This window comes from Megalopta genalis, chromosome 1 (assembly GCF_051020955.1).
Source record: "Megalopta genalis isolate 19385.01 chromosome 1, iyMegGena1_principal, whole genome shotgun sequence".
NCBI classification, from domain to species: domain Eukaryota; kingdom Metazoa; phylum Arthropoda; class Insecta; order Hymenoptera; family Halictidae; genus Megalopta; species Megalopta genalis.
Genome location: NC_135013.1, coordinates 3,844,576 through 3,871,281, shown reverse-complemented (window position 1 = coordinate 3,871,281; position 26,706 = coordinate 3,844,576). Strand labels below are relative to the sequence as shown.

The 26,706-nt window shown below is 33.6% G+C and overlaps 4 protein-coding genes across 13 annotated transcripts; 2 read left to right on the top strand and 2 right to left on the bottom strand.

The window, feature by feature from the left end:
• The first annotated feature begins 209 nt into the window (after positions 1 to 209).
• Positions 210 to 10,609, top strand: Not1 (CCR4-NOT transcription complex subunit 1). Of its 5 annotated transcripts, XM_033476026.2 has the most exons (20): positions 210 to 608; positions 1,174 to 1,386; positions 1,566 to 2,000; positions 2,089 to 2,385; positions 2,493 to 3,436; positions 3,499 to 3,652; positions 3,725 to 4,033; positions 4,559 to 4,726; positions 4,819 to 5,142; positions 5,225 to 5,338; positions 5,427 to 5,687; positions 5,763 to 6,050; positions 6,176 to 6,418; positions 6,508 to 6,924; positions 7,075 to 7,335; positions 7,489 to 7,700; positions 7,789 to 7,995; positions 8,083 to 8,209; positions 8,293 to 9,821; positions 9,911 to 10,609. In XM_033476026.2, the coding sequence occupies exons 1-20, from the start codon at positions 507 to 509 to the stop codon at positions 9,987 to 9,989; spliced, it is 6,684 nt and encodes a 2,227-aa protein (XP_033331917.1). In that variant the 5' UTR covers positions 210 to 506; the 3' UTR covers positions 9,990 to 10,609. The 5 variants fall into 5 exon arrangements, with proteins under 5 accessions (XP_033331917.1, XP_076375266.1, XP_033331914.1 ...); XM_076519151.1 differs by having other exon boundaries at positions 3,725 to 4,726; positions 5,427 to 5,675; positions 8,083 to 8,203; XM_033476023.2 differs by having other exon boundaries at positions 3,725 to 4,726; positions 5,427 to 5,675.
• A 42-nt stretch (positions 10,610 to 10,651) lies between these two features.
• On the bottom strand, positions 10,652 to 15,523 carry LOC117223639 (pyruvate dehydrogenase phosphatase regulatory subunit, mitochondrial). 2 transcript variants are annotated; one of them, XM_076519155.1, is made up of 15 exons: positions 15,062 to 15,523; positions 14,652 to 14,918; positions 14,346 to 14,558; positions 14,072 to 14,235; positions 13,837 to 14,000; positions 13,577 to 13,760; positions 13,294 to 13,499; positions 12,909 to 13,224; positions 12,600 to 12,757; positions 12,075 to 12,223; positions 11,789 to 11,996; positions 11,630 to 11,719; positions 11,360 to 11,539; positions 11,102 to 11,302; positions 10,652 to 10,947 (listed from the first exon to the last, which is right to left on the bottom strand). In XM_076519155.1, exons 2-15 carry the CDS (start codon positions 14,900 to 14,902, stop codon positions 10,738 to 10,740), a joined length of 2,694 nt encoding a protein of 897 aa, XP_076375270.1. In that variant the 5' UTR covers positions 14,903 to 14,918; positions 15,062 to 15,523; the 3' UTR covers positions 10,652 to 10,737. The 2 variants fall into 2 exon arrangements, with proteins under 2 accessions (XP_076375270.1, XP_076375272.1); XM_076519157.1 differs by having other exon boundaries at positions 15,081 to 15,523.
• Positions 15,524 to 16,310: 787 nt separating this feature from the next.
• On the bottom strand, positions 16,311 to 18,449 carry LOC117223640 (LITAF domain-containing protein). 4 transcript variants are annotated; one of them, XM_033476032.2, is made up of 4 exons: positions 18,211 to 18,449; positions 17,567 to 17,708; positions 17,053 to 17,209; positions 16,311 to 16,977 (listed from the first exon to the last, which is right to left on the bottom strand). In XM_033476032.2, exons 2-4 carry the CDS (start codon positions 17,664 to 17,666, stop codon positions 16,872 to 16,874), a joined length of 363 nt encoding a protein of 120 aa, XP_033331923.1. In that variant the 5' UTR covers positions 17,667 to 17,708; positions 18,211 to 18,449; the 3' UTR covers positions 16,311 to 16,871. The 4 variants fall into 4 exon arrangements, with proteins under 4 accessions (XP_033331923.1, XP_033331922.1, XP_033331924.1 ...); XM_033476031.2 differs by having other exon boundaries at positions 17,567 to 17,697; positions 18,211 to 18,445; XM_033476033.2 differs by lacking the exon at positions 18,211 to 18,449 and adding an exon at positions 18,048 to 18,190 and having other exon boundaries at positions 17,567 to 17,697.
• Positions 18,450 to 18,689: 240 nt separating this feature from the next.
• On the top strand, positions 18,690 to 26,609 carry Jarid2 (Jumonji, AT rich interactive domain 2). Of its 2 annotated transcripts, none has more exons than XM_076519069.1 (13): positions 18,690 to 18,889; positions 19,099 to 19,209; positions 19,385 to 19,554; positions 19,636 to 23,260; positions 23,327 to 23,552; positions 23,630 to 23,782; positions 23,857 to 24,055; positions 24,137 to 24,285; positions 24,360 to 24,669; positions 24,748 to 25,154; positions 25,260 to 25,358; positions 25,443 to 25,745; positions 25,814 to 26,609. In XM_076519069.1, exons 2-13 carry the CDS (start codon positions 19,124 to 19,126, stop codon positions 25,898 to 25,900), a joined length of 5,814 nt encoding a protein of 1,937 aa, XP_076375184.1. In that variant the 5' UTR covers positions 18,690 to 18,889; positions 19,099 to 19,123; the 3' UTR covers positions 25,901 to 26,609. The 2 variants fall into 2 exon arrangements, with proteins under 2 accessions (XP_076375184.1, XP_076375180.1); XM_076519065.1 differs by having other exon boundaries at positions 18,690 to 19,029.
• The last annotated feature ends 97 nt before the right edge of the window (positions 26,610 to 26,706 follow it).

Genomic DNA, 26,706 nt, shown 5'->3' with positions numbered 1-26,706 from the left:
TACACGGTTTTTAATACCATCAATATGGAGGGAAAATATTATATGTAATTGAATACATAAAAATATGTATACCAATTGCGATTACAATATTATTACACGTGTAATAATATAAAATACGACTTTTGTAACTTGCAACATTATTTTAAAGATAAATTTTAGTACGAATGTCTACCGCACTCTAGTGGCGATTCTAGAAACACCGAACCGGCTGTCGTGTAGAAGTAGTGGTCTACCCGAAGTAGATGGAAAAGAGACCAGTAGAGTGTGACTGATTGTATGGTGTGATCTTGAAGTGGTGTTACGTTTACAGTATTATCTTGTTGTGCTCGCCATGACGTTGGTTTGAAATTGTATTCTAAAATATTAATCCCGATGTTGGTCGCAGGACTGTGCCAATGTAGTTTTCATGCTTCATGCTTCGAGGAGAGACTCCGGGGAGGCAATTCGTGGATACCGAAGAAAGCTTCAAACACGTTTGAAGCTTTCGAGGTCGTATTCATGGAACTATGAACCTGGACTCGTTGTCTTTTACTTTGTCACAAATCAGTTATTTGGTTGCGAATTTAAATAAGAAAAATTTTCGGGACAGCTGCCAAGAAATATCAGATGTAAGTAGACAAAAAACCTGTTGTACTACCGCATCTCTTATGCCCACCCCTTCCACTTTCTGTTCATCACACGCCGTCCTCGAAACAGCGCAATATGCTTCGTGAACATTATTGCCGATTTCATTTGAGTCCATTCATTAGGAAAAACTTGTCCATTATAAGAATTAGCCGCGAATTTATGCCGGAACTTGCACACCTATTTCATAATTATTGGTAACTTAGCACTCACGCGGCATGAAATACACCTTGAACTTAGCCTCTTTCCGTGATTTGTATCCGTTCCAACGTATTATTTCGAACGATGAACCTCTTTTTAATTTTTTAGCGTACACATTTCAGTCATCAGTCATAATAGTGTAGTCACGCAGCCAACAAATAAATATTTATGTGCTTCATTTTGCCCTTAGTTATTTTTGTATGTTCCTCAATCTTCTTTTTTCATACCTCTATTGTTGTAAATTTAGTTACATGACAGAACTTGTGGCCTATACATTTATTTTTATATACATAGATATTTAATATAATAATAGTTTAACCTATTTTAAAATTCATTGTTGTATTGTAGTTGGTGCTGTGGAAGGGTCTGGAGGCAGACAGACACTTGCTGCGCTCTTTGCTCTCGTGCATCGATTTTTCAACAGGAGAAACACCGGAATCAACAGCGAAAGATTATTTTCAAGTGCAACTTCTGAAGCAAGAGTGTACTAATCTTCTTAGCAAACCTTCTTTTATTTCTAATCTGTGCTTTGCTATAGATCATCCATTTCACCAGCAAAAGGTTTTTTTTATTTTACTTCTTATTTAGGTTAAGGTCATCATTACAAGTGTTCATATAAATATATATAGATATATAATATATATATATATATATATAGTTCTTTAATATATACAGTTCTTTTATTTTGTAATATTATGTATAATAAAAAGCATTAATTTTAGCTAACTTCACTTTTACAGACTTTGAACCCATCGCCAAAGTTTTTTTTACGTTTGAAAAAGGTACTTGGCTTAACTCTGGTACAAGAAGTTGCATTTGCGATTGCATTGCTGCATTCTGAGAATTCTGAAATTTGTGCATTAGCCCTAGAGCACGTGCAAAAACAGCTGCCTGAATTGATTAAAAATTATATCAACTCTGAGACGAGCAATAAGCATCACGAGGAAGGATTACACGATTCGTTACCCGAAGTTCTTCACCTTATATTGTCTCAAGCTTTATACACAGCCAATCAATTTGGCCTTTCATCAGAGGCAAAGGAAAAATTTCTCAAGAATTTAAGGCGCGATTTTCCCCGTGAGCTGGTACCAGTGGTGCTAGCACCACTCTTGTATCCAGACAACGGGGAAACTCCGCAAGCCAAAATTGAATTAAACATGGCTGTCAATCAAATGGTACAAATTAATTATGTTCGTTGCTTCGTAACTCTTATATTAAATTGAACATTAAATTTTAACATATTTCATAATTTATATTTTTTAGGATGGAAATTCTCTAGTAGAATTGATTATGGAATTAGGATATGGATTTACTAGCAGTGTTGAAGAGTGTAGATCAGCCTTAGCTGGCCTAGGTGCTCGAGAAATATCTCCAGCATGTGCTGCACGAGTTCTAGGTCATATGGCACGTACTTGTAGTAATCTTGATGACGCTGGAGGTTTACAATCATATTGGGGTAATTCAGGAGCAACGCAAGACGCTAATAAAGAAAAGTCTGCAGATAATGTCCCTCCTATCACTTGGAATGTTGAAGTGTTTATTCAAGCTTTAAAAGAAATTGTAAGCATATTTAGCAAATTTTTAATTGTTGAAATATTAACAGTAATGATTTAAAAAATTATTTATGTACAGGATCGATTGAATATTAATCGTTATTATATTTTCAGCAATCTACACTATCATGGAATGAAGTGATAGTTAAATTAGACCATGCTGAATTTGTGATTAAAGATAGGCAGGGATTGAATTTACTAATCACTGGCTTAAGATTGGGATTACAACATCAAGGATACCTACCTGATATATTTCCTGTAGAACTTTTTTATCGTCATTGGGATAACGTAGAAGGACAATTTTCTTTAGTACAACAAATTCTGAAATGTCCAGACATATTTTGTTTTGCTGACTATCCTTATCACTCTGTAACCGTGGATGTGTTGAAAGCTGCACCAGAAAGTGATAGTAAGGAAGCACAAACATGGAGGTCTTTGAATGTTGTTGAATTACTCTTACATATGGCAGAAAGAGGGCTTTATGTCTCAGTTCAAGAAATATTTAAATGGCCGATTCAACACTGCCCCGATGTTCTTGTATTGGCGTTATTACAAATTAATGCACCTATTACTATATTGAGACAAGAATTACTTAGCACGTTAATGCCTATTTTTCTCGGAAATCATCCGAATTCTGCTGTCATTTTGCATCACGCGTGGCACGGAAATGCTGTTAAAATTAAATCCATTATAATGCATGCCATGGCGGAATGGTATATACGTGGAGATCACGATCAAACTCGGCTATCTCGCATCCTGGACGTTGCTCAAGACCTGAAAGCGTTGAGTCACTTACTTACTGCTCAGTCGTACCCCTTTGTTATCGATTTGGCTTGTTTGGCTTCAAGGAGAGAATACTTAAAATTAGAAAAATGGCTAACAGACAAAATCAGAGAACAGGGCGAAGTTTTCGTTACCGCTTGTGTAAAGTTTTTACAAAGGCGTTGCCCGCAAGTGATGGGACCTGGCATAAAAGAGGATATCACAGTTCCAAAAGCAAGTCAACTTCCACAAGAAACATTAACGACCATGCTTGCTTGTTTGCAAGTGTGCGCTGGGTACGTAATTTTCTTCTAGTTTTTAAACGTATTAATACCTCAAAACAATCGTTCAACTACAGGGGTGTTTCTCAAGAGTGTTCGGAAGCAATAATGACTATGGTACAAAACTGTAATCTCATGTTAAGTAAAAGTACAATGAGTAGACCTCCGCCACCAGGAGTTTTAAGACATCGAGCATTAGAATCTTTCAATCCAGCTTCGTTGGGAGGACCGGTAGATATTAACAGCGTTGTATGTATAACACTAATTTACGCTATTGCATACTAATATACTTCATTTTTCAAGCTATTCTCTTCTAAGCAAGTAGACCCACTTGGAAATTTAAGTTCGAGTCTTGCATCTATGAATTTGGGATCTAGTCTTGGTCCTCCAAGCAGTTCCGCGTTCAATTTACCTGGTGCTATCGGACCTTTGGTGTCTGCACCTGGCTCTCCTTCACGTCTTATGGGACCTTCTCCAAGTTCATTTCCAATCTTGCCAGTATCTTCTCAATTGCATCCAGGGCCAGTTGGAACACAAGGGCCGTCTGTCCTTCCTGGTAGTACAACAATTGGAAGTCTGGGTCGCCTTGGGCCGCCAACAGGCATTGAAAAGGCAAGAATACCTGAAACATCGAACTTATTTCCTGACATGGCACAAAATGTTTCCAAAGAAATCGAGGACGAAGCGAATAGCTATTTTCAACGTATATACAATCATCCGCCACACCCTACTTTATCAATTGACGAAGTTCTAGATATGTTGAAAAAATTTCAAGATTCTGGTAGTAAGAGAGAAAGAGAAGTGTTCAATTGTATGCTACGAAACTTGTTCGAGGAATACCGCTTTTTTCCTCAATATCCTGATAAGGAATTACAAATCACAGCACAATTATTTGGTGGAATCATTGAAAGAGGATTAGTTAATAGCTATGTGACGCTTGGATTGGCTCTGAGATTTGTATTGGATGCTCTTCGCAAACCAGAAGGCAGCAAGATGTATTATTTTGGCATAACTGCTCTGGATCGTTTCAAGAGCCGTTTAAAAGATTACCAAACATATTGTGAGCACGTCAGGACAATTCAGCATTTCAGTGAGTTCCCACAACATTTAATTGAGTACATAGAATATGGATTACAGGGGCAGGAGCCTCCCACCAGACCTCAAGGTCCGGTTCTCCCAAAAACCCTAGCAGCTATGTTAGCACCTGTTACTACACCATATAAAACTATTACAACAACAACCATAACAACCAGTACTACCCAAACAAAATCGTCTACAACGCCGACCGCATCCCTTTCAGCTAGAGTAAGTAAAATACATCATTCTCTCTATATGAATTAATTCTATCATGCATACTTCTTTTTATTGAAGTTTATGAATTGTCTATTTATTTATAGCCTTCCATTGCTAATGCAACAAATATCGATACATTATTGGTGGCCACAGATAAAGAAGAAAAGATAACATCACCACCTGAAGCTTTACAAGATAAGACAGCTTTCATTTTCAACAATCTTAGCCAACTAAATATGCAGCAAAAATGTGATGAAATTCGGGAAATTGTCACGGAAGAATATTGGCCTTGGATGGCTCAGTATCTAGTAATGAAACGAGCTAGCGTAGAATTAGGGTTTCATGCTTTATATTCCAATTTTTTGGAATGTCTAAAATTACCTGAGGTGTATAAACTGGTTACTAGGGAGACGTTTAGAAACATAAAGGTATTTGAGAAATTCTACTTCCCGCACATAAATTTTCAATTAAATCCAGAACATTTCTAACATTTCTCAAATCTTATTAAAGGTTTTATTACGAAGTGATAAAGGAATAGCAAATTTTTCTGACCGAACACTTCTAAAAAATTTAGGTCATTGGTTAGGAATGTTAACTCTTGGCAGAAATAAACCTATTTTACAGGTATCGTATACAATTTTTATAACTCCGTATATATTAATTTGTTGTGTAGCGAAAATCATAAACATTACTTTCTCTGTTATTCAATTAGATTGATATAGACGTAAAAGGTTTACTTGTTGAAGCATATCATAAAGGCAATCAAGAACTCCTTTATGTGGTTCCCTTTGTTGCTAAAGTACTTGAAAGTTGTGCGAAGAGTCGTGTTTTTCGTCCACCTAATCCGTGGACAATGGCAATCATGAATGTGCTAGCAGAACTGCATCAAGAACCTGATTTGAAATTAAACTTGAAATTTGAAATTGAAGTGCTTTGCAAGAATCTAAACATTGATGTCGTTGTAAGAATATCAGTAATACGATTTCTTATATTACATCCATAATACATTTCATTGAAACGATACTAATCGAGACACATTTACTTGTAGGAATTAAAGCCTGCACTTTATTTGAAGGATCCAGAAAAGTTGCGAAATTTAGAGTCGCAATTGTCGCATCCAAATAAAAAATCTGAGGCAAATAACAATCCACAACAGACGCAAGGGCCTATTGAAGAATTAGTTGGTCCAACTCCAACTGGAACAATTGTTCCGCAACCTGCTCCTGCGAATACGACACCGTCTTTACCTACTGGTCCACCAGAACCACGCTTTAATTATATGGATATATCTGTAAACATGGCTAATATAGCTCAGCATATTACCATTAATAATCAGGTATTCATCATTCTTTGTCTGATTTCTATATCCGTTTTATTTCTTTCTATATATCTTTCCACATCTTTATGATTTCTATATCTTAATATCTACCTAATGCCCTAATTAATTCATTTACTTTTCAGCTACCATTGTTTCAAACACATCCGCATTTAAAGCAATTTGTTCGCCCAGCTGTTGAGAGAGCAATTCAAGAATGGATTCATCCCGTTGTTGACCGCTCAATTAAAATAGCTCTGACTACCAGCGAACAAATTGTAAGAAAAGATTTTGCATTAGATGCAGATGAGGTTCGAATGAGAACAGCGGCTAGACACATGGTCCGTAATTTAACCGCCGGAATGGCTATGATTACTTGTCGTGACCAGGTAACATTTTTGAAAAACTATCGTACCGCATAATTGTCTTTTTGATTAATTTTTCATTCGATACTATCGTGTATATTTATTTTTCTTAGGTGTTAGCGTCAATTAGTACAAACTTAAAGCAAGCTTTCCTCACTTCGATGATGGGCACAACTCCGCAACAGAAGGAGCTTGCAGAACAAGCAGCCAATGTAGTGGCTGCTGACAATATGGAACTTGCCTGTGCATTTGTACAAAAAACCGCCATTGAGAAGGCTATTCCAGAAATGGATAAGCGTTTGCTGAATGAAATTGAATTGCGAAAGATTGCGCGTCAAGAGGGACGACGATACTGTGATCCATTAGCTAAATACCAAGCTGAAAGAATGCCTGAACAAATTAGGTTGAAAGTAGGAGGAGTTACCCCTCAGCAAATGGCTGTGTATGAAGAATTTGCGAGAAATATTCCTGGGTTTTTGCCACTTTCCGAACGTGATACTCAAGCTCTAATGATGCCAAAACCTGTTACCGTAAGCATTATATACAGGGTGGCTCATCTAACTCGAGCATCTAAAATATCTCGCTTGTTTTTTTTTCTATCATGAAAAACAAGCGAGATATTTTAGATGCTCGAGTTAAGTATCACATGTGTATACATTTAGGAGACTTTCATTTTAAAGGAAACTGCTGTAACTGCATTCGCTGCTAATCCCGCGGTTGCGGTAACAGCACAACAGGTTGCTGCATATGCGGCAGCAGTAAGTAACGATGAGGTGGGAGCAATGTTAGAAAAACTTGCAGCCGATGTTGAAGTATTACTTGCTGCAATGGGTCCAGCTGCACCACCTCCACAGCATGCCGCGCTTCATAGTCTACTAGAATCTATTATCTTAACGCGAAGGTCAAGGGATGCAGGCGCTGCAATGGCATTACTCAAGAAGGTAATAAATTATATCGTATGAGAATTAACAATGAACCTGTCGAACCGATCAAAATGTTCGGATTCATATTATTTTCTTTTAAAGTTGTTGAAATTGTGGACTCTGTTTAACAAATAATTTGCAGTTTATTATACCTACACTATACTATTTTAGGCTGTGGAAGGATTGTTGGATGGTCCCACGAGCGGTGTGACAGATTCCGAATTTATATTACGATATAGGGAGCTACACTTACGTATTTTAAAGTGTCTTCAAGATCCGCGTGCTTACGGCATGCAGTGGACAAACAAGCATGTTACTCGTTGTTTAACAGAATGCAGGGAAGAATTTCGATATAACTTTGAAGCTGTCGATTACCTCATAAGGTACATTATTTATAATAAAACATCTTTTAATAACCGTATTCTTTTTTAAAATTTTTGTACACAAATGAGTTTTACGCATTGCTTGCAGATCTCATCTAATTAGTCTTCCACAATACGACTTGGCCCTAGCTCAGGCTATGGATTCTGGAAATGCAATGGCAACAGCATTCGCGATGCAGCTAGTGCAACTTTATTTAATTGATGAAAGACAAACTACACACGTTACCGAATCCGACTTATTCCACACAATTGAGATACTGGCTAGGATGGCCCATCACAGAGCACCACCAGAAGGGTTATTATCTAATAAAATAAATTTTTTCGATTTATATAACAATTCGTTTGACGATGAAATGAATCGAAATTCCTTTTTTTTTTATAGAATTTTATTATTCAGACTGACCAATTTAATAGAATCGTTGCGCGTTAATCACGATCCAGGTGTATTAGCTGATAGAGCACCAGCTGGACCTACCGCTCATATACATTCGGGAATTCTTCAGGTGAGAGTAAGTAAATTCCGTCGCTTTTAAGATTTCTAAAACAATACACGTGTATTCGCAATTTGTATAATTTATTCGCGTCTTTACAGGCACGCGATTTCGACGATCCTCCCGGATTAATGGAAAAGACGGAGTATTTGCTCCGTGAATGGGTATCGATGCATCATAACCCGACACACGCGCGTGATCCCACGAAAGCTTTCGGGATGTTCGTTCATCAAATGAACATGCACGGAATTTTAAAAACCGACGATCTCATAACAAGATTTTTCAAGTTGAGCACACAGATGTGCGTCGATCTGTGTTATCGTGCTCTGGCCGAGACTAACGCAGCTCCATCCGTCGTGCGTGCAAAGTGTTTCCATTCGTTGGACGCGTTCGTCCGTTTGGTCGCACTTTTGGTGAAACATTCTGGCGATAGTACAAATACTCATACGAAGATCAATCTTCTGAATAAGGTTTTGGGAATTGTTGCTGGCGTATTGCTGCAGGATCACGAGATACGCGGAACTGATTTTCAACAGCTGCCTTATCACAGAATATTCATTATGCTCTTCTTAGAGCTGTGCGCGCCCGAACCAGTATTGGAAGCAGTGAATTACCAAGTATTGACTGCTTTCTGTCATACTCTGCATATACTTAGACCGGCCAAAGCTTCAGGATTTTGTTACGCTTGGCTAGAGCTAGTTTCGCACAGAGTTTTTATTGGACGTATGCTCGCGGTTACACCGCAACAGAAATGTTGGGGAATGTACGCTCAGCTTTTGATCGATTTGTTCAAATACTTAGCGCCTTTCCTCCGAAACGCCGAACTTGCAAAACCAGTCACTCTGTTGTATAACGGAACTCTTCGAGTGATATTGGTGTTGTTACACGATTTCCCGGAATTCCTTTGTGACTATCACTACGGATTCTGCGACGTAATTCCTCCCAACTGTATACAAATGAGAAATCTGATTTTAAGCGCATTTCCAAGGAATATGCGCTTACCCGATCCATTCACGCCGAATCTGAAGGTCGACATGCTACCAGAGATAGCACATGCTCCACGAGTATTAACCAACTTTGCGTCCATGATACAACCGCTTAGTTTCAAGAAGGAGCTAGATTCATACTTAAAGGCACGTGCCCCGGTCACTTTCCTTTCCGAGCTACGCAGTAATTTACAAGTATCTCAAGAAGCCGGTGTTCGTTACAATAGTCAATTAATGAACGCCCTAGTACTTTACGTTGGTACACAAGCTATAGCTTTCATTCGCAGTAAAGGGCATACACCGAATATGTCTACTATCGCACATTCTGCACATATGGATATATTCCAAAACTTGGCAGTCGATCTCGATACGGAAGGACGTTACTTGTTTTTAAACGCGATCGCAAATCAACTACGGTATCCCAACAGTCATACGCATTATTTCAGTTGCACACTTCTGTACTTGTTTGCTGAAGCTAACACCGAAGCGATACAAGAACAAATTACAAGAGTCCTCCTGGAAAGACTTATCGTGAACAGACCACATCCCTGGGGTTTGCTGATCACCTTCATCGAACTTATCAAGAATCCTACATACAAGTTCTGGGCGCACGAGTTTGTTCATTGCGCACCAGAAATGGAAAAGTAAGTGTTCATATGTTTCGAACGATTTGATATTCCACGTCTTATTGTCTACTATATTTTTTTACTATTTTCAATTTGCATTGTTTCAGACTGTTCGATTCAGTTGCTAAATCGTGTATGGTTCAACAATTACAATCCACTCCGGAACCGGAGATCCCAAAGTCATAGGACGCATTATTTTTCATTGTCGATTTGTGTACAGTAAAATGAAGGATCGTAATTAATAAGAATCGCGTGTAAAAAGTTGTTAATGTACGAATAGATGTACTATACTTTGGGTTTAACTTTTGGTGGATAGATACTGCATAATCGTATATTAAGTGTATCGATTCAACTAGGATAAGTGAGACTACTATTATGTTAATATTTTAATAAAAATATTGTTGCATCGATCGAAAAAAGCAACGAACATTCAACCTCACAAAACGTGTCTTTCGAACAATGTACTTGAAACAGTATGTTACCATGACATTGTAATATTATAGCACAAATGTCAGTATAATGCGTATCAATAATGACGGAGGAAGTAAGTCAAGAATAACAAAAGGGTGTTCAGAAGTAATAGTGAATTTTTCTAGGTTAAAAATCAAGTATAAATGTACTATGAGTAAGTGGTATATGAAGTCAGTACCAAAATTAATACGTTGTGCTATGTAAGTCATTTTAGGGAGTACTTGCAGAATGTATGGTGCATTTGGAAATCTGTAATATAGTATATAATTACTAGTATACATTGATGTAATTTTTAAGGATTGTAGCTATGAGAAGATAAAAGCTGATTAATTAAATTGTGGTTTACATAATTTTTTGCTATAAATACGAAGTAGTGATTTATTATTGTCGCTTATTAAGTAATTTATTAATTTTATTTCTATATACATTATTTGTACACATTTCGGAGTTTGTATCGTCGACGTTACACAACTTGCTGATCACGTGTTGCATGATAAGAGTCTCTTTCCTTATCTGGGAACTTGGTTGGCAAATTTGGACTATGTAGGTGGCATTTTGCTGGGAATTTTATACCTGCCACATCCACTTCATAGGTCCCCGATAATACATATTCGTTTGTTACTTCTTGGGGCCGTCCTTGCGAGTCGATGTTTTGTATAAATCCAAGGCAAACCTATCATTAATTATTTCGTAGATAAGACAATATATATTTACAGTTTTTACATATTTTTGTGCTCTTTCAAAGAATTTACTAAAATAATGTTTATTACAGTAAATTAATATTAATACACGCGTTTACCATTTAATTCAAAACATTGTATTGATACCTGTTTTCTAAATGTGAATCCGTAACCTGTAGTAGTTGTCATTCCACAATATTTTCCGTCTCTATAAATGGGCTCACTGCCCCAACACCATGAATCCAACTCAAGATCATGATCATTTAATAATAACTGCACGTACTTGCGTTTTACACCCTCCTCTCTTTGTCTCAAAAGAGCATCTCTTCCAATGAAGTTTACTGCTTTCTACAGTATATGCAAATCTTTAAATGTTGTCAAATATATTTTGTACGGTATACTTACATCAAGTTTTACTCTCCAAGCTCTTCCACATTCCAAGGGGGTTGTAAATGTATCTAAATCTTGGCCCCAAAAAGCATAAAACTTTTCTACACGTAACGCACGTGTCGCATAATAACCAGCATGTTTTAATCCATACTTAACTCCAGCATCTACTAATCTTGTATAAACGTGTAATGCAAACTGTAAATGTGTATCATACGTATTATTGATGTTCATAAAAACATTTAAGAAAATATGAATTTCTCGGTTTCTGGGAAAGTATATACATACCTCATTTGGTATGTATAAAACATAGCCAAGTTCTCCAGTATGAGTTAGATTCATCGTGCGTATTCCGTTCGCAAGACCAACATCTAATTCCTTTGAAAAGAATGGATGTGTAATAAAAACTATTTTAATTACATATGTAATCATAAGTTTAATAGTTACCTTAAAAGTGAAAAATGGAAAATTTCTAGGATTAAGATCAGTATCGGTTAATTCTGAAAGTAATTGTCTAGTAGCAGGACCCATGATACAGATTGCTGTATATGCAGATGTCACATCAGACACTGCAACGGCACCATCAGCAGGTAAATGACGATTAATCCAATGTTTACAGCGGGTTTGTTGAATAGTGGGAGCGATCATCATGTAACTTGAATATTAGAAGAAAAATATATGTATAATCGTATATTACATTTCAAACTTTATGTATATCATACACCCTACTTACTGATTAGGAGCTATACGTGCCAAACTGCAATCATTTTCATAGCCTCCACGATCATTTTGCATACCAGTGTGAATAATACTTCCTACTGGTACATCTACATCATTTGAACATAAGTATTGCAATAGATCTACTACTTCCAAGTCATTTGACTAAAAAATTCCATGAGTTATAATACTATTCACTATTCATATGTGTAGGATGATCCAACAGAAACTACTACATTAAAAGTTTTCAGAACTACAGAAGTTACAGAAACTATAATATTGCAGCTACTTATACGGTAATAACAACATTTTTATATGTATAATCATAAAAGATATAGTTGGTGAAGTTTATTCTAGTTTTTTTAACGTAGACTATTACACTTTACAAACTTTGTCGACAGCATGCTCTTTTCTCAACGTTTATTCAACCTTCACTCAATTTTTACTTCAAGATTTACAGTTTCGAAAATTGTCAAGATAGTAATTTATATTGGCTCAACCTGTATATTTATTTATTGTCTATATAAATATAATATCTTACCCATAAGTCAATTTTAGTGAAAGACGAATAGTCGCTAAGTCCAACTGTTTCACGGCATGCAGCGTATTCATCATGTACCGGTTCAAACCATGGTGGTTTATTAAATGTATTTGTGTATGCTATCTTATACCTTTGAAAGCCATCAATTGTTTCCAAATCTGTGTAGCAAAGCAATCTGTATAATAAAATTCAGTTTTTCACTTTTGCAATAAGACTATTTTACAGACGAATTTAGTATGTTATGCGACAACTTCAATTTGGAATTATAAATTTGTCCGTTTGGATACATACATACAATGATAGACCTACCCTTATAATCATCTAATTGAAACCAGGTTGGTCGTTCGTATCCCATTACCTGCCCAAAAATAGCTCCTGCTTCTTTAAGTTTTGGATAAATTGGTGACATTCTCAAGTTTCTGCCTATTTTGAATTCATGATGCGGATATTGTAATCCATAATGCATACCAGGAACTTCTTTTACTCGGTCACGTAAAAATTTTCGATTGTTATGGAGGCCCAAAAAGCGTGACACATCTAGTTCATACATATCTAGAGATGTCGAACCATTGACTATTAATTCTGCTGTTGCTCGCCCAACTCCACCTGCTGCTGATATACCGACCTATAAGATTTATTAGATATGTAAATAAATATTTCACTATCAGCGGAAGCACAGTTTAAAACTACTTACAGTTTTCATGCCAGCTGCAATATAATAATTACGTATTTCTGGTGCTTCACCTACAATCCATTTACAATCTGGAGAAAATGCTTCAGGACCATTACATAATCTTTCCAAAACCGCATCACCTAAATTCGGAATCCTATAAAGCATTTGTTCGAGTAAAATATGAAAGTGGTCCCAATCTTCTGGTAAAAATCTTTCATTTGTGCTCTCTAAAACATAATTGCTTTTAGATTTACATTTCATATATGCGTAACGAAGCAATGAAAAGTAAAAATTTATATTTAACCAGGTATTGTTCCATCTTCAAATGCCGGCTTCGCGACTGGTTCAAAACCACCAGCTAATAATCTCCCGTTGTTTTCTCGAAAATAAATGTAACCATCTAAATCTCTTATAACAGGAGTCATAGGATCTAAGCCATCAATTGGTTGTGTGTGTAAATAATAATGCTCAACAGGATGAAGTGGTACCTGAGTAGTAGATATTAGAAAAAATTTAATGATTTATATACAAACACTTTATCTATAATTAATAATAGTTACTTACCTTTACATATGGTTCACTTAATTTACCAACGTTACGTGCCCAAAATCCAGCACAATTGACAAAATGTTGACACTCAATGGTACCATGTGTTGTTTCAATAGCTTCAATTCTACCATTTTGTGTAACTACTTTTGTAACTTTACAGTTCTCGAATACTTTTACACCTATAAAATTTACAAATTGACCATGTCTACAAATTAAATATATATTTATACTTATAAAAGGTTGAATATACCTTTCTTTTTTGCTTCTTTTATTAATGTTAAACAAATTTGATATGGGTCTCCTACACCATCATCTGGGATCCATAATCCACCAACTAAATCATCTACTCGCAACAAGGGACATATTTCTTGTACTTGCTTCGGTGTAACTAAATGACATTCAATGTCACGAGATCTAAAGAAAATTTAAAATTACACTGAATATTTATACTTGCTCGATATCTTATAAATTTACAATAGCATTTAATTTATAATTTAGTTATATAGGTAATTTTAATTATTTACATGGACTGTGCTTTCATGCGTCTAAATACAGTCATACGATCCCTTGTGCGTGCTAAAGAAAGACTACCGCATTGTTTCCAGCCAGTTGCTAAACCTTTTTCTTCCAATTCCTTGTATAAAGCTATACTATCTTGAGCAAGCTTAACCTGTGCCAAACTTGGCTTGAATGCACCAACTAATCCTGAAGTATGCCATGTTGTTCCACCTCCAATTCTAAATTTAAAAAATAGAGTAAGTAAATTAAATTTTTTCAAAACATGTAATACTGAATATTTTAAAATTATGTAAGTTAAGAAGAACATCTACCTGCCGCTTTCTATAATAACTGTCTGATCACCCATTCCCATAAGTGAAAGATGATAAGCAACTGCACCACCCATAACTCCACCACCACAGATAACAACTTTTACATCTTTAGGAAGTGGATCATCAACATCATCGTTTGTTATTACTGTAGATTTTGAACTGCTATGTCTTACTCTTTGGTGATTGTAGAAAATGAAGTTGCTCCATTTTGATACATATTTTTTACAAAGTGCCTTTGAATTATGCCACATTGTGATTAATGTATATCTGAAACATTTAATTAATTACAAATAAAAACAATGCAAAGTACGTAAGAGTAAATTCTGAATAACTGAATACTTTTTTTTACATATAATGAACACTCGAGTTCAATTGAGGTTAAAAAATGATCGAACTCGAAATATACTTACTATACTTTTAATTCCATACCTATTTCGAAATATAATTGACTTCGTTGATATTTAAAAGTTTAAAATACATATCTGCTTATGTTCTGACAGATCATGCGTGTTTTTTTTTGTATGCAAGACTTTTAATAACGTAAATCTACGTATAAAATATTCTTGAAAATTAAAATGCTTTATCTAGTTATGATACAAGTATAGCTTATATTTAAAATTCTGTTCCGAAAACATAATATATAAAAAATGAACACTTATTCTGTAATAGTTAAAGATAATAGAGGTTATGTAGAACGTCAACTTATGAGATAATTGTTAATATTACGATCTTATTCACTTGAACTATATATTATGAAATATTTTTATTAAAAAAAAAGTATAAATATGTGTTACAAATTATACTGTATATTTAAATTATTTGAAAGTAAACGTTTGATGTTGAAAACTACGTCATGCATTTCTAATGACAAGATGGTGCAATGCATAACTGAATTTTGAAGACAAGAAAAATTAAGTCGACTATATAAAATGAGTAAATCATTGAAGCCAAAGAAAAATTGAAGATGATCTTTGTACATAGTAATCGTTTTAGACAAAGTATAAACTATAAAATAAAATAGAAAGTATAAACATCTAATTCACATATAGGTACATATGTATGCAGCCATAGGCTAGTCATTTGACTTTACGGATTCAGCAGATCGGTATCTGCTGTACAGATTTCTTTATATAAATGTACTATCTAGAGATGTGTAGCTGTTTGATAAATATGAGATGAAGCCACCGGCGTTTTCTATTATTTGAATATTTTCGATGTATCGATTCCTCGATAAAATTGTGCTTTCAAAATCACTTTGTATGTTTGACTTTATTAATTACTTCCGTTACGAAATAATACGACGATATAGGCACGGGAGTATTTAATAATATCATTGGCAAGAAGAGTTCTTGTAAATATTAGACATCATGCTACGTTCATTGATAATTAATTTGTAGGAATTTAATTGTGTTCTCTATACTTCTACATTAGTTCACATTAGTTGACAGTCCTTCTACTTAGGCGCCACCTTATAAGCATCAGTGTAACTAAATTTGTCAAATTTTTTGCTCTATATTATCGATACCATGAATTTTTTTTCGCGCACTGCATTGAACCTTCCTCTTTCGAATGATACCAATAAACATCGAAAAAGATGCTATTTATAAAACATCTAATTTAGACTAACAAGAATACTCTCTTATTTAATTAAACAAAAAATTCAATATATATTTTATTAGTCATATAATTTACAAAATACATTAACATTCATAATTGACATTTTGTCTTTAAAGTAATTTACAAAGTGCTTGTTTTTATATTCGAGTTTACACAATTCCGTTAGATGCATAAAGAGTCAGTAATGTTATTTTTAAAGATACAATTATTAATATATCACCCTTACTATTTAGTGAATTATCTGTTCCAGATACAAATTGCGTAAATTGTATACTTCCTAACATTTTTCAAAAATATGATTTGTAACGAATAAAAAATGTGTTGTATTGCCAAAAATATTTTAAAGGATTATCTTGTACATAAATATAGTTCGTATATATATATGTATATATGTTACATATAAAAATTAATATCGTGTAACATTTGTTGTGAACAAAGCTACCAAGGCAATTTTCATTTGTACACTTGGCAGTACTGTTAAGGCACTTGACAGTACAAGAAATTGTCGTGATTAGATTATTATGTGCATGTTATAATATAATCCAATCTCAAAATTGTTTCAAAGTGAAATGCAATAAAAAGAGATTCTAGTATTATGTTTCCTTATCTTCTGTAACGACCGAGGTAAGTTTTGCAGTTAGGGCAACTATGATGAATATCCATGCATTCATCGATACAGCAAGGGATCAAACAGCATCCCAACCAGCCCCTATTAAAATGCAAAAATATGAGAATGCTTGTAATATCATTGAATTGCAAATTATATTATATTCATGCATCATACCCCATTAATGCAATAACAACACCAGATATATAAGCAATCACACCAGGTTCTGTTTTAGTTGAAGTATCGATTTCTGCTTGACAACTTGGACATATTGTATGAGTCGATCCTGGTCCAAGTGGAACAACTGTTGTTACTATGGTTGGTCCATTGGTATCTAAATTGGATAATTAGTTATTGTTCTTACATAATTATTTATTCTTCTAATATTCTTAAGTAAAATATTTCTATATAGTGAGCCATAGCTAAAATCATAAACCATACAAAAAAAAATGTTTTAGATAATGTTTCTTAACAATTCGAGCAACCAATGACAATTTGTCGCTCATAATAGCGTTTTATCAAAATAAGGGCAGTCTTTATATATGATTTTAATTCTATAATCAAGAACTATAAATCATATTTTCATACATGGTGTATAATTTTGGCTATGATTATCTACATATAGTAGACAAACATACTTATATAATATATTTATGTCTTTAAATTTGTATTGTATAGTACACAAACATACAGGTTTCTGCAGGTGTAAAAGGACTAGCAGGTGGAACACCGCCCATTACCTCCGAGTAAGCAGGTGGTGCATAAGGTGGTGGTGGTCCATTTTTGTTCATGATGTTCTGGTTTTATTTATATACACGGTATCTATAATTAAACTGCATTACATAACTATACACGAATGAGCAAAAACATTGATTAATTATTACTATTAATTTTTACTCATTCACATTGTCAAAAAGAAAGATAAATATGAACTTGAATAGCATTACAATATGTATAAGATGATTTTGTAAAATATGTAATGATAAAGCAACATTTGCTTTTCAATTAACAAGTTACGCGTAGAACATAAAAACACTCTCACATGATTAACTGTAAGAATAATAAAATAGGTAAAGCAAATGATTTTCTCTATAAGCTTATTAAAAATAATTGAATTATCAGAACATTGTAAAATTAGTTTAGAATATCAATTAAGTATATAGTACGATTACTTATTCGAATTAAAAACAATGATTGTCCTAGATATGCGCGATCTGATTGCGAAACTTGATGTCACGAATGACATCCTTGCCAAATGGAGAAAAAATACGACACATTCGATGATCCTTTATTAATGATTGCGAGAACGGCTAGAATGCAATTAATTATGCCTACCTTAATAATATAAGAATAAATTAACCACTGCCTAATTACTTAGCCTATTCTGAACAATATTTAAATATGTATGAATTCTGTATGTACAACATTTATAGTTTTGAAAGTGTAAACATAAGAAAGATGGTAAAATATCCTTATGCGTGTTCAAGTACAATATACATAGATGGCGTAGTACACTTTTCATGAACATTCCATTGAAGTTACATACATATTGATCATTCGAAACTTCTATGTTCATATATTTCACTTATGTTTCGTCTAATATAATAAAATAAATAATCAATAAATTATTATTTGATTACACTGATGATATTTTCGTGAATATATTTACAATTTGTCCCGTAAACTCTGCTTCATATATATTTTTTCAACTGGCCGACCACTTAATGTATCGCGAACAGTGTCATGCAACGGTATGCATTGTGCGCGATGTGAACAAGGCTTGAGAAATCAATATCGTTTTATAGCGCATATCTATGTATATCTAAATCATAGATCAAAGCGTGGTATTTAGTCTTACCTGGCACAATAAACAATCATTTATCCAGTGTGAAAGAGGAACAGATGTTCAGTGATAGCATATACTGTTAATTTTCGCCATTTTACCGCATTCTACTCCGAACGAAACCTATTCCGAAACGCTGATCGAGCGTGTTAAGAGAAAAACCTTAAAATTGCACGTTTGTTTATCGAACTTTTTTTATAATATATATTTTCCATCATTTCCGTCATGATACAGTTCTTATTTTCTTGAACTATGCGTTAATTATTACTATTTTAAATTTTATCTTTTGTAACAATGACGAAAGAAATCAGGTAAAATAGTAACTTATTTTATTTAATTAATGATAAACGTGCATGACGGTTTTTATTATCATTTAACAGGGATTTATTTCAATAACTCTGTAAAATGGTGCTAAGTCGAAATGATAAAAGAAAAAGAAAAGAAGGAGATCTGGTGGATCTTATGGAACCATTATCAGAATCTCCAAAAAGGTAAGTCCATAATAAAAATTTTAACGAGAAACGTTCATTTTGTAGAATTGACAGATATTATAATATCTGTCAAACTTTTGTTGCACTCCAAAAAACTTACAAAATATTTGATTTAATAAAATAATGATTAAACTACAAATTTTAACTATTTTCTCATATACAATCTTTATTATAGAACCAAAATACATGCACAAAGAAAATTTGCACAAGGTGCAACCACAGTTTTTAATCCTTCACACACTCCAATTAAGGATAAAGAGAAAGCCAAACCACCAATTATAACAGAATTAATAACGCATAAAAGGCCAAACACAGAGGATTTTCTGACATTTTTATGCTTTAGAGGTTTATAAATTTATTATGTTCATAAATATTATTTTTATAAATATTCAATGTTACTAATTTCTATAAAAAATCTTTATTTAGGTACATCGATTTTACCTCCAAGCTTAAATTTCTTCAATGTTGGTAGCAAAAAAGAAAAACCAGATGCCAAAACAATGCGTGTGTCAACAGACAAAGTTACATCTTCATCTAGTACATCCACTGAAAATCAAAAACCAGATCCAAGCCAGAAAACTATTACCAAAATAAAATCAATTATTACAGATAAAAAGAATAATACACTACAAAAAAATATTAATAAATTCAAAACCACAACATCTACTGTCCAAGCACTTAAGAAAAAATATCAAGAACAGCGTCTCGCTAAACAAAGAATAAAAAATAAATTTAAAACATCTTGTGTTATGAGGACAAGATCTTGTACAGAAAGAACACTTTTAAAGACTACAAATAAACTAGCACCCAGAAAATTTCTGCCAAGGATTGAAACCAAAAGGCTTGGTTTACGAAGTAGTGTACTTACAGATAAGGCAAAGAAACCTTCTCCAAAAGCAAAACCTATACCACTAAAACCAAAGAAAAAAGTTCTTGTAAAACAAAAAAGCAGTGATACATCCAATTCAGAATCTACATCTGAAGAAGAGGAAGAACAACCTTCAGAAAAATCAGTACCACAAGTAAAACGTACAGTACAAAAAACTGTTCAGAAGAAGATATGTACAAGAAGCAAATCTGAAATGAGAAGAATCACTCGTTCTCATAGTGGAACAATTTCCCCCAAAAATCTTTGTAGGAGGCCATCTAGAAAAACTAAAGAAGCAGCAGCAGTATACATGGAAATTCTAGGAAGAAAATTAGTAAGTCCAGACTTAGAAAATGATGATAATGTTTCTATGGATAGTTTTCCAGAACTGCCAAATGCACGTAAAATTGCACAAACAGAAAGTGAAATTAAAGCCAAAGTGAAACAACCAATTACAAAATCAATTAATAAAACTAAAGATGGTAAGATTACCTCTATCCAAAGCGCATCTAATAAGAGACCAGATAAAACTAAAACTAGTAAAATTACCTTCAAGAGTAAACGACTGATAAGAGTTCAGAAGTATTGTGAAATAGATACTGACGAGGAATCAGTCAGTTCTAATGAAACCAGTAACACAAGACCAGTTACAAGACGAAGTTTAGGAAAATTAAATAAACCTGTTAGTAGATTTCTTAGATCTTCTTCTAAGAGTGTAGTCACGCGATTGGAAATTCAAAACAATGTAAACATCAAATCGAAATGTCAGGTTCAAAATAATTTAAGGTTCAATAAAGAAAAATTTATAATGAAACGTAAACGAGATCAGAGTTTGAATAAACCATCTTCTGAAAAAGGTAGTGGATCAAAGCAAAAAGGAACAAAAACTATTGCTAATGAAAATACGGATTCTGATGAAGAAACTTTAGGCATGTTACTTAATAAGTTGAAAAGAAAGAAAGAAATTCATGAACAAAATGAAATCGCTGCTGTTAATGAAAATCATGAAAACGGCAATGATATTGAAAATAATAATACTATTGTCAATGAAAATGACAATGACAATGGCAATGATAATGAAAATGATAATGAAAACGAAAATGAGAATGAAAATGACAATGAAAACGAAAATGAGAACGAAAATGACAATGATAATAATAATGACAATGACAATAATAACGATAATGGAAATGATAATGACAATAATGCAGATAAAACTGTAAAGTGTACAGAGGAACATTTGGTAAAGATTGATCTTTCAAAAGCATCAGATGATGAGGAATCTTTCCGGGGGTTTTCAAAGAAAGCAATATCAAAAGTATTGAATTCCTGTCAATCGCACGTTAATGCTAATCTTCTTGCTTCTGAAAAATCCACTGGGAAATTGGAAATAATTGAAACAGAAAAAGTGGAAAACGTGGATACACCCAAGGAAGCAGAAACCAAGGATAATTCTATTAAAGTTAAAACGTCTTTTCCTGTTGTGAGTGTTTTAAGTGACGAATGTATTAAATCTGAAGAAGGTCGAAAAATGAAATTAGAAGTATTCAATGAATTAGAATCGCAAACAACATTGATAACCAATACAGAAAAAGAATATGTTCAGAAAACGGAAATTTCTCCCAGAAACGTCGTAGACATGCCTCTGTCAACGTTGCACGTGAGAAAAGAAAAGGTAAACATGTCAACTGAACAAATTGAAAAATGGCTGAACGAAAGCTCCCTTGCCAAAGAAGAGAGCAAGTTAGAAATGGAGAACGTTTCCATGTTTAAATATGAAATGTGTGAGAAAAAGAGCGACGTCTCACATTTATCCATTTCAACAAAAATTCAGCATTTAGTTAGGCCAGTAAATGTCACACTTTCTAAATTAGCAGAAAAAGCAAGTGTGAGAGATCGTTTAGGTGCACAGAATAAATACGTACCTGTTACGATAGTGGATTCACAAACTGTTGATACAAAACAACAAAATGAATCTACCAGTATCAACAAAAATAATATAGATCTAAAAGAAATTATCAAAGGAAAAAATACAAAGCCAAATAAAGACTCCAGTCCTGGGGAAGACAATGATACAGCATTAAAATCTGATCACAGTTCTGCAGATGGATCTTCTGAAAAGAAGTTACCACTCGAAAAGAAATCCATATTTCAACCAAGAAAACCATTTTTACCAAAAGTGAAGGAACGTAAAACAGTAACTCCCAATGCAAATGCATTTTCTCCAGAAAATGAAAGTAGTGTTTACGCGTTTGAAAGTGATACTGAAGTTCCTGTTAATACCCCTTTTAGACGTAAAATTCGTGAATTTAATAAGTCATCCAATGCATCGCTGGAGAATGACACAAATAAGAATGTAGACAAGGCCAACAAAGATGATTATCAAACACCAGAATCAAAGGAAACTCCTAGCAATGTACTTCCAAAAACAGAGAATAGAATAGTAGAATCGAAAAATACATCAAATTCATTATTAAATATTAACAGATTCGAATTACCTAAGAATTTTGCTACATTAGCTAATATACAAGTCTTACCCTTAGATAAATTAACAACAACTTGGAGCAATGTGAACTGCAGTGCTTCAATAGCTGTTCAAGTAAATCTTGACGACAATGCACAACCGCAAGAACAGGCCGGGGAAAAAGATACAAATCAACAGAAAAGCACCGAAACATCTACCCAAACAGAAAGCAGTAACGAAAATGATGATGAAAACGATGGTCAACTATTTTATATACCTTTGCAAGCAGTTACAAGAAATGGACCAAACTTAGTTCAAGGGCAACAGTTAATTCAAGGTGTAGCTGTTAAACTTGGTACTGAAGGACCAAATGGACCTAATCAGAAAGTTCTTTTGAGAGCAAAGTTAGTTACTAAACCGCCGTCGTCAATTGCACGTTGTCCTCCTATAGGCACAGTGCAACCTACAACTCGTACACCACCAAACTCCACTGTATTGTCAGCAGACAATCCTTTACCATCTACTTCATCCAGTACAACTTCAATTATGCCTGCGCCAAACTCTGAAATCCAACCATCTTCCCCATGTAAAAGTGAAACAACACTTCAGACACCAAATAGACAGAGCAGTAGATCCGCAGCAACGGAAAAATTAACAAAGTCTCCGAAAACTTCTAGAGAAAGAAAAACATCTATTGATTCAAACAAGAATGGGAAGAGGTAAAATTATAATCATACTTAAACAATGTTCTTGCTAATATTTATTCCTCTATTTTTATATTTTAGATGTCAAATGAAATCTAAACAGAAAAGTACTGAAATTTGTTCTCCGACAAACAATGTAACGTTTCCAAGTGCAAAAACTGAAAATAATGAAGCACGTTTAGTTGAAGCACCAACTTTTCAGCCTAGCGAGAAAGATTTCCAAGATCCTTTAGAATATATAGACAAAATAAGACCAATTGCAGAGAAGTTTGGAATATGTAGAGTTGTACCACCACCTAATTTTAAGGTAAAATTTATTAACATATAATTTTTTTTATCGAATTTACATGAATTCATCAAATTTGTTTTTAATTTATGTTTCAGCCGGAATGTAAAGTATCAGACGATATGCGCTTTACCGCATACAATCAGTATGTACATCGTATGCTTCATAGATGGGGGCCTAATGTGAAGGAAATGATGGCGATTAAGAAATATTTAGCTACACAGAGCATAACTTTAACTCATCCACCTTGGGTAACATTTGTTTTACCATTCATAGCCTTAAAATATTTTTCTTGATATGTTCGGTAATATTATATTGTTTATAGATTGGTGGAATGGAAGTTGATTTACCCCACTTATATCAAACAGTTCAAAGTTTAGGCGGATTAAAAGAAGTCATTGAGAAAAAAAAGTGGCAAAAAGTAGCTGATGGTATGAAAATACCAAAGTCAGCTCAGGATCGTGTAACTAAATTAGATGATATTTATTGTAAATATTTATTACCGTATGATACATTATCTCCAGGTATATATATATAATACACGTACATCTAGAGAACGTATAATTGATTTTTCTAATTACTAATCAATAAACTGATTAATTTAGAGGAACGAGGTAAATTGTTTGGTGAAGTTGAATCGGAGTGGATGAAACGAGAAAGCAGAGCATTGCAAAGACAAAATGCACCCATAAATGATAATGAGGAAGATGAAGAGGACGATAGCTCTGACGAGTTTGAAGAATGCATTGTAAAAGTGCGTGCTTTAAAATAAATTTGATAAGTGAAGTTTAATGTCTTTTATAATGTATGAAATTATGTGACCCTCAGGGTAGAAATATGCCATTAAATGCTTTCTACCGAATTGCGAGAAATACGCAACGTATGTGGTTCGGTGAAAACCAGCGATCTGGAAACGAAACTGAGGGTGCTTCCGCTGATGAGGTTGAAAATGCGTTCTGGAAACATGTAGCAGAGAGAAAGCGACACGTTTGTGTGCACGCTGCGAGCATTGATTCTAGCGGTCGTGGTTTTGGATTCTCAGTTGCCAAAAATAGTCCATTTGCCAGACATCCGTGGAATCTTAAAGTACTTACTAATAATGCTGGTTCAGTACTAAGAGCTTTAGGTCCAATAATGGGTACGCAAATATACTTTACGTTTGTGAGAATTACCAAAATATTTGATTGGTTTTGAAAATTAATAATGTTATTTACAGGCGTGACAGTGCCAACACTTCATGTTGGTATGTTATTTAGTGCTTGTTGTTGGTACCGCGATCCTCATGGTCTTCCATGGATAGAATATTTACATACAGGAGCTAAGAAAATCTGGTATGGTATACCAGACGAACATAACAATAACTTCAGAGAAGCTCTGTCAAAAATGGTTCCACGTTATTGTAAAAATAAAACTATATGGTTACCATCTGATACAGCAATGGTTCCTCCAGAATTGCTGGTTAGTAATGGAGTATCGTTGTGTCAGACAGTACAAGAACCAGGCCAATTTATAATTGTATTCCCCAAAGCTTTTACATCAAGTATATGTACTGGCTATGTAGTATCTGAAAGTGTATACTTTGCACAACTATCTTGGTTAGAGACTGCTGAACAAGTGTTTAAAGTAAGCAAACAGAATTCTTTATTCTTCATTGGGTTATAGATAATTGAACATCATTATTACAAATTAGTTGTACAATGAAATAATGGTTTCGTATAATTCTTTTAGGACATACAAGATAGCTGTGAACCATCAATATTTTCATTTGAAAGGTTGCTATTTAACATTATTAATGACTCTAGATCCCATATAGATGTGATGAAACAGGTAAATATTATAAGATATTATAAATAATTTCATATTGTTGCTATTTTATGATATAATTTCGAGTTATAACAAATTATTTTGCAGATTTTACCAAGTGTGATTAAAATTCGGGAGAAGGAAATAACTTGCCGACAACAATTAGAAGCAGTAGGTCTTACAAATACAGAAAGATTACCATTACCGGATAGTGGAAAACGAAAGAAAGGAAAAAAAGTGAAAGAAGATGATGGTGATTTTGAATGCGAAACTTGTAGAGCTAATCTATTTGTTTCACTAGTTAGTAATTCACAAGATGACAGTGTTTATTGCCTACCACATGCATTGCAATTACTTAATAAGAAGAAACAAGCTTTAAAACACTGTACTTTAATGTACACATACAACGAGGTAAGATTTTGTACATGTATTTTTTCGATAGAGTTGAAGTATAATAATTCTTTAATTTTTGTTCACAGGATGAATTGGATGATTTAATTCACAAATTAGAAGAAAGAATTGAAGCCAAATCTAAAAAGACTAATCAAATTAAACAAGCTAAATAACGAGTTTACGCGGATCTATTTATTAAATTATATAGGTAACAATTATTTATTAATCTATATCAAAACACTATCGAGATTTTGTTAAATATATATACTATATTTATTCTTTTTATTATAGTAACGCAATTGTATATAAAAATAAGTTTGTTCATTTTATATTCAATTTAGAACATATTTTAAGAAGGAAGTGATTTCGCATATTTTTTAATAAAACGTTTAATTTCTTATATGAACACAATTACTAATATTATATTCTGTTTCTACGTATGAGACTTATACATATATTCCTTTCTGCTTCATTCTTTTGTATTTATAAGTAAAGGATATGTGAATCTTTTAGTTATTTAAACGAAACTTATATAAAATTACAAAAATATAACTACATTTAATAGTTCTTGTATTAAATAAACTCTGTAGCATTTATTATTTAAAGTAAGTAGATAGTAAAATAATATTACACTTATACATATATATATAAAATTTATTATGAATACGTGGAAATCATAATGCAAAAAAATATAATATCCTCAATATGAGAACATATAAATTAAATTAATTTTTGGCAAGGTAACATAATAGATACCATTATACAAATCAATTCACAGCATATCATAAACTGAATGAATATTGTATTACATCACAACATTAATTTCCGGAGAATTTACAAATACTGTGTTCCATTTAAGTAATAAAACAAAATATATATATATTGTAAGAAGTTATTTCGCAAATACAATAAAATTACTATTAAACAGTAATAAACACTTTTTCATATGCGTTTGTATTTACATAAGTCGTAGAGAAAC

What these genes read in the sequence shown, in the direction of transcription:
- Not1 (XM_033476020.2), top strand. Translation starts at nt 507, where the DNA reads ATGAACCTGGACTCGTTGTCTTTTACTTTGTCACAAATCAGTTATTTG. An exon ending in ATATTACCATTAATAATCAG is followed by an intron (nt 6,051 to 6,175) that starts GTATTCATCATT and finishes TTTACTTTTCAG; the next exon opens with CTACCATTGTTTCAAACACA. An exon ending in CGGGAATTCTTCAGGTGAGA is followed by an intron (nt 8,210 to 8,292) that starts GTAAGTAAATTC and finishes GCGTCTTTACAG; the next exon opens with GCACGCGATTTCGACGATCC.
- LOC117223639 (XM_076519155.1), bottom strand. Translation starts at nt 14,902, where the DNA reads ATGTGGCATAATTCAAAGGCACTTTGTAAAAAATATGTATCAAAATGG. An exon ending in TAAGTGAACCATATGTAAAG is followed by an intron (nt 13,761 to 13,836) that starts GTAAGTAACTAT and finishes TCTACTACTCAG; the next exon opens with GTACCACTTCATCCTGTTGA. An exon ending in TGAAGATGGAACAATACCTG is followed by an intron (nt 13,500 to 13,576) that starts GTTAAATATAAA and finishes ATTATGTTTTAG; the next exon opens with AGAGCACAAATGAAAGATTT.
- LOC117223640 (XM_033476032.2), bottom strand. Translation starts at nt 17,666, where the DNA reads ATGAACAAAAATGGACCACCACCACCTTATGCACCACCTGCTTACTCG. An exon ending in TTTTACACCTGCAGAAACCT is followed by an intron (nt 17,210 to 17,566) that starts GTATGTTTGTGT and finishes TATCCAATTTAG; the next exon opens with ATACCAATGGACCAACCATA. An exon ending in GTTGTTATTGCATTAATGGG is followed by an intron (nt 16,978 to 17,052) that starts GTATGATGCATG and finishes GCATTTTAATAG; the next exon opens with GGGCTGGTTGGGATGCTGTT.
- Jarid2 (XM_076519069.1), top strand. Translation starts at nt 19,124, where the DNA reads ATGGTGCTAAGTCGAAATGATAAAAGAAAAAGAAAAGAAGGAGATCTG. An exon ending in AGCTTTAGGTCCAATAATGG is followed by an intron (nt 24,670 to 24,747) that starts GTACGCAAATAT and finishes TGTTATTTACAG; the next exon opens with GCGTGACAGTGCCAACACTT. An exon ending in CTGCTGAACAAGTGTTTAAA is followed by an intron (nt 25,155 to 25,259) that starts GTAAGCAAACAG and finishes TAATTCTTTTAG; the next exon opens with GACATACAAGATAGCTGTGA.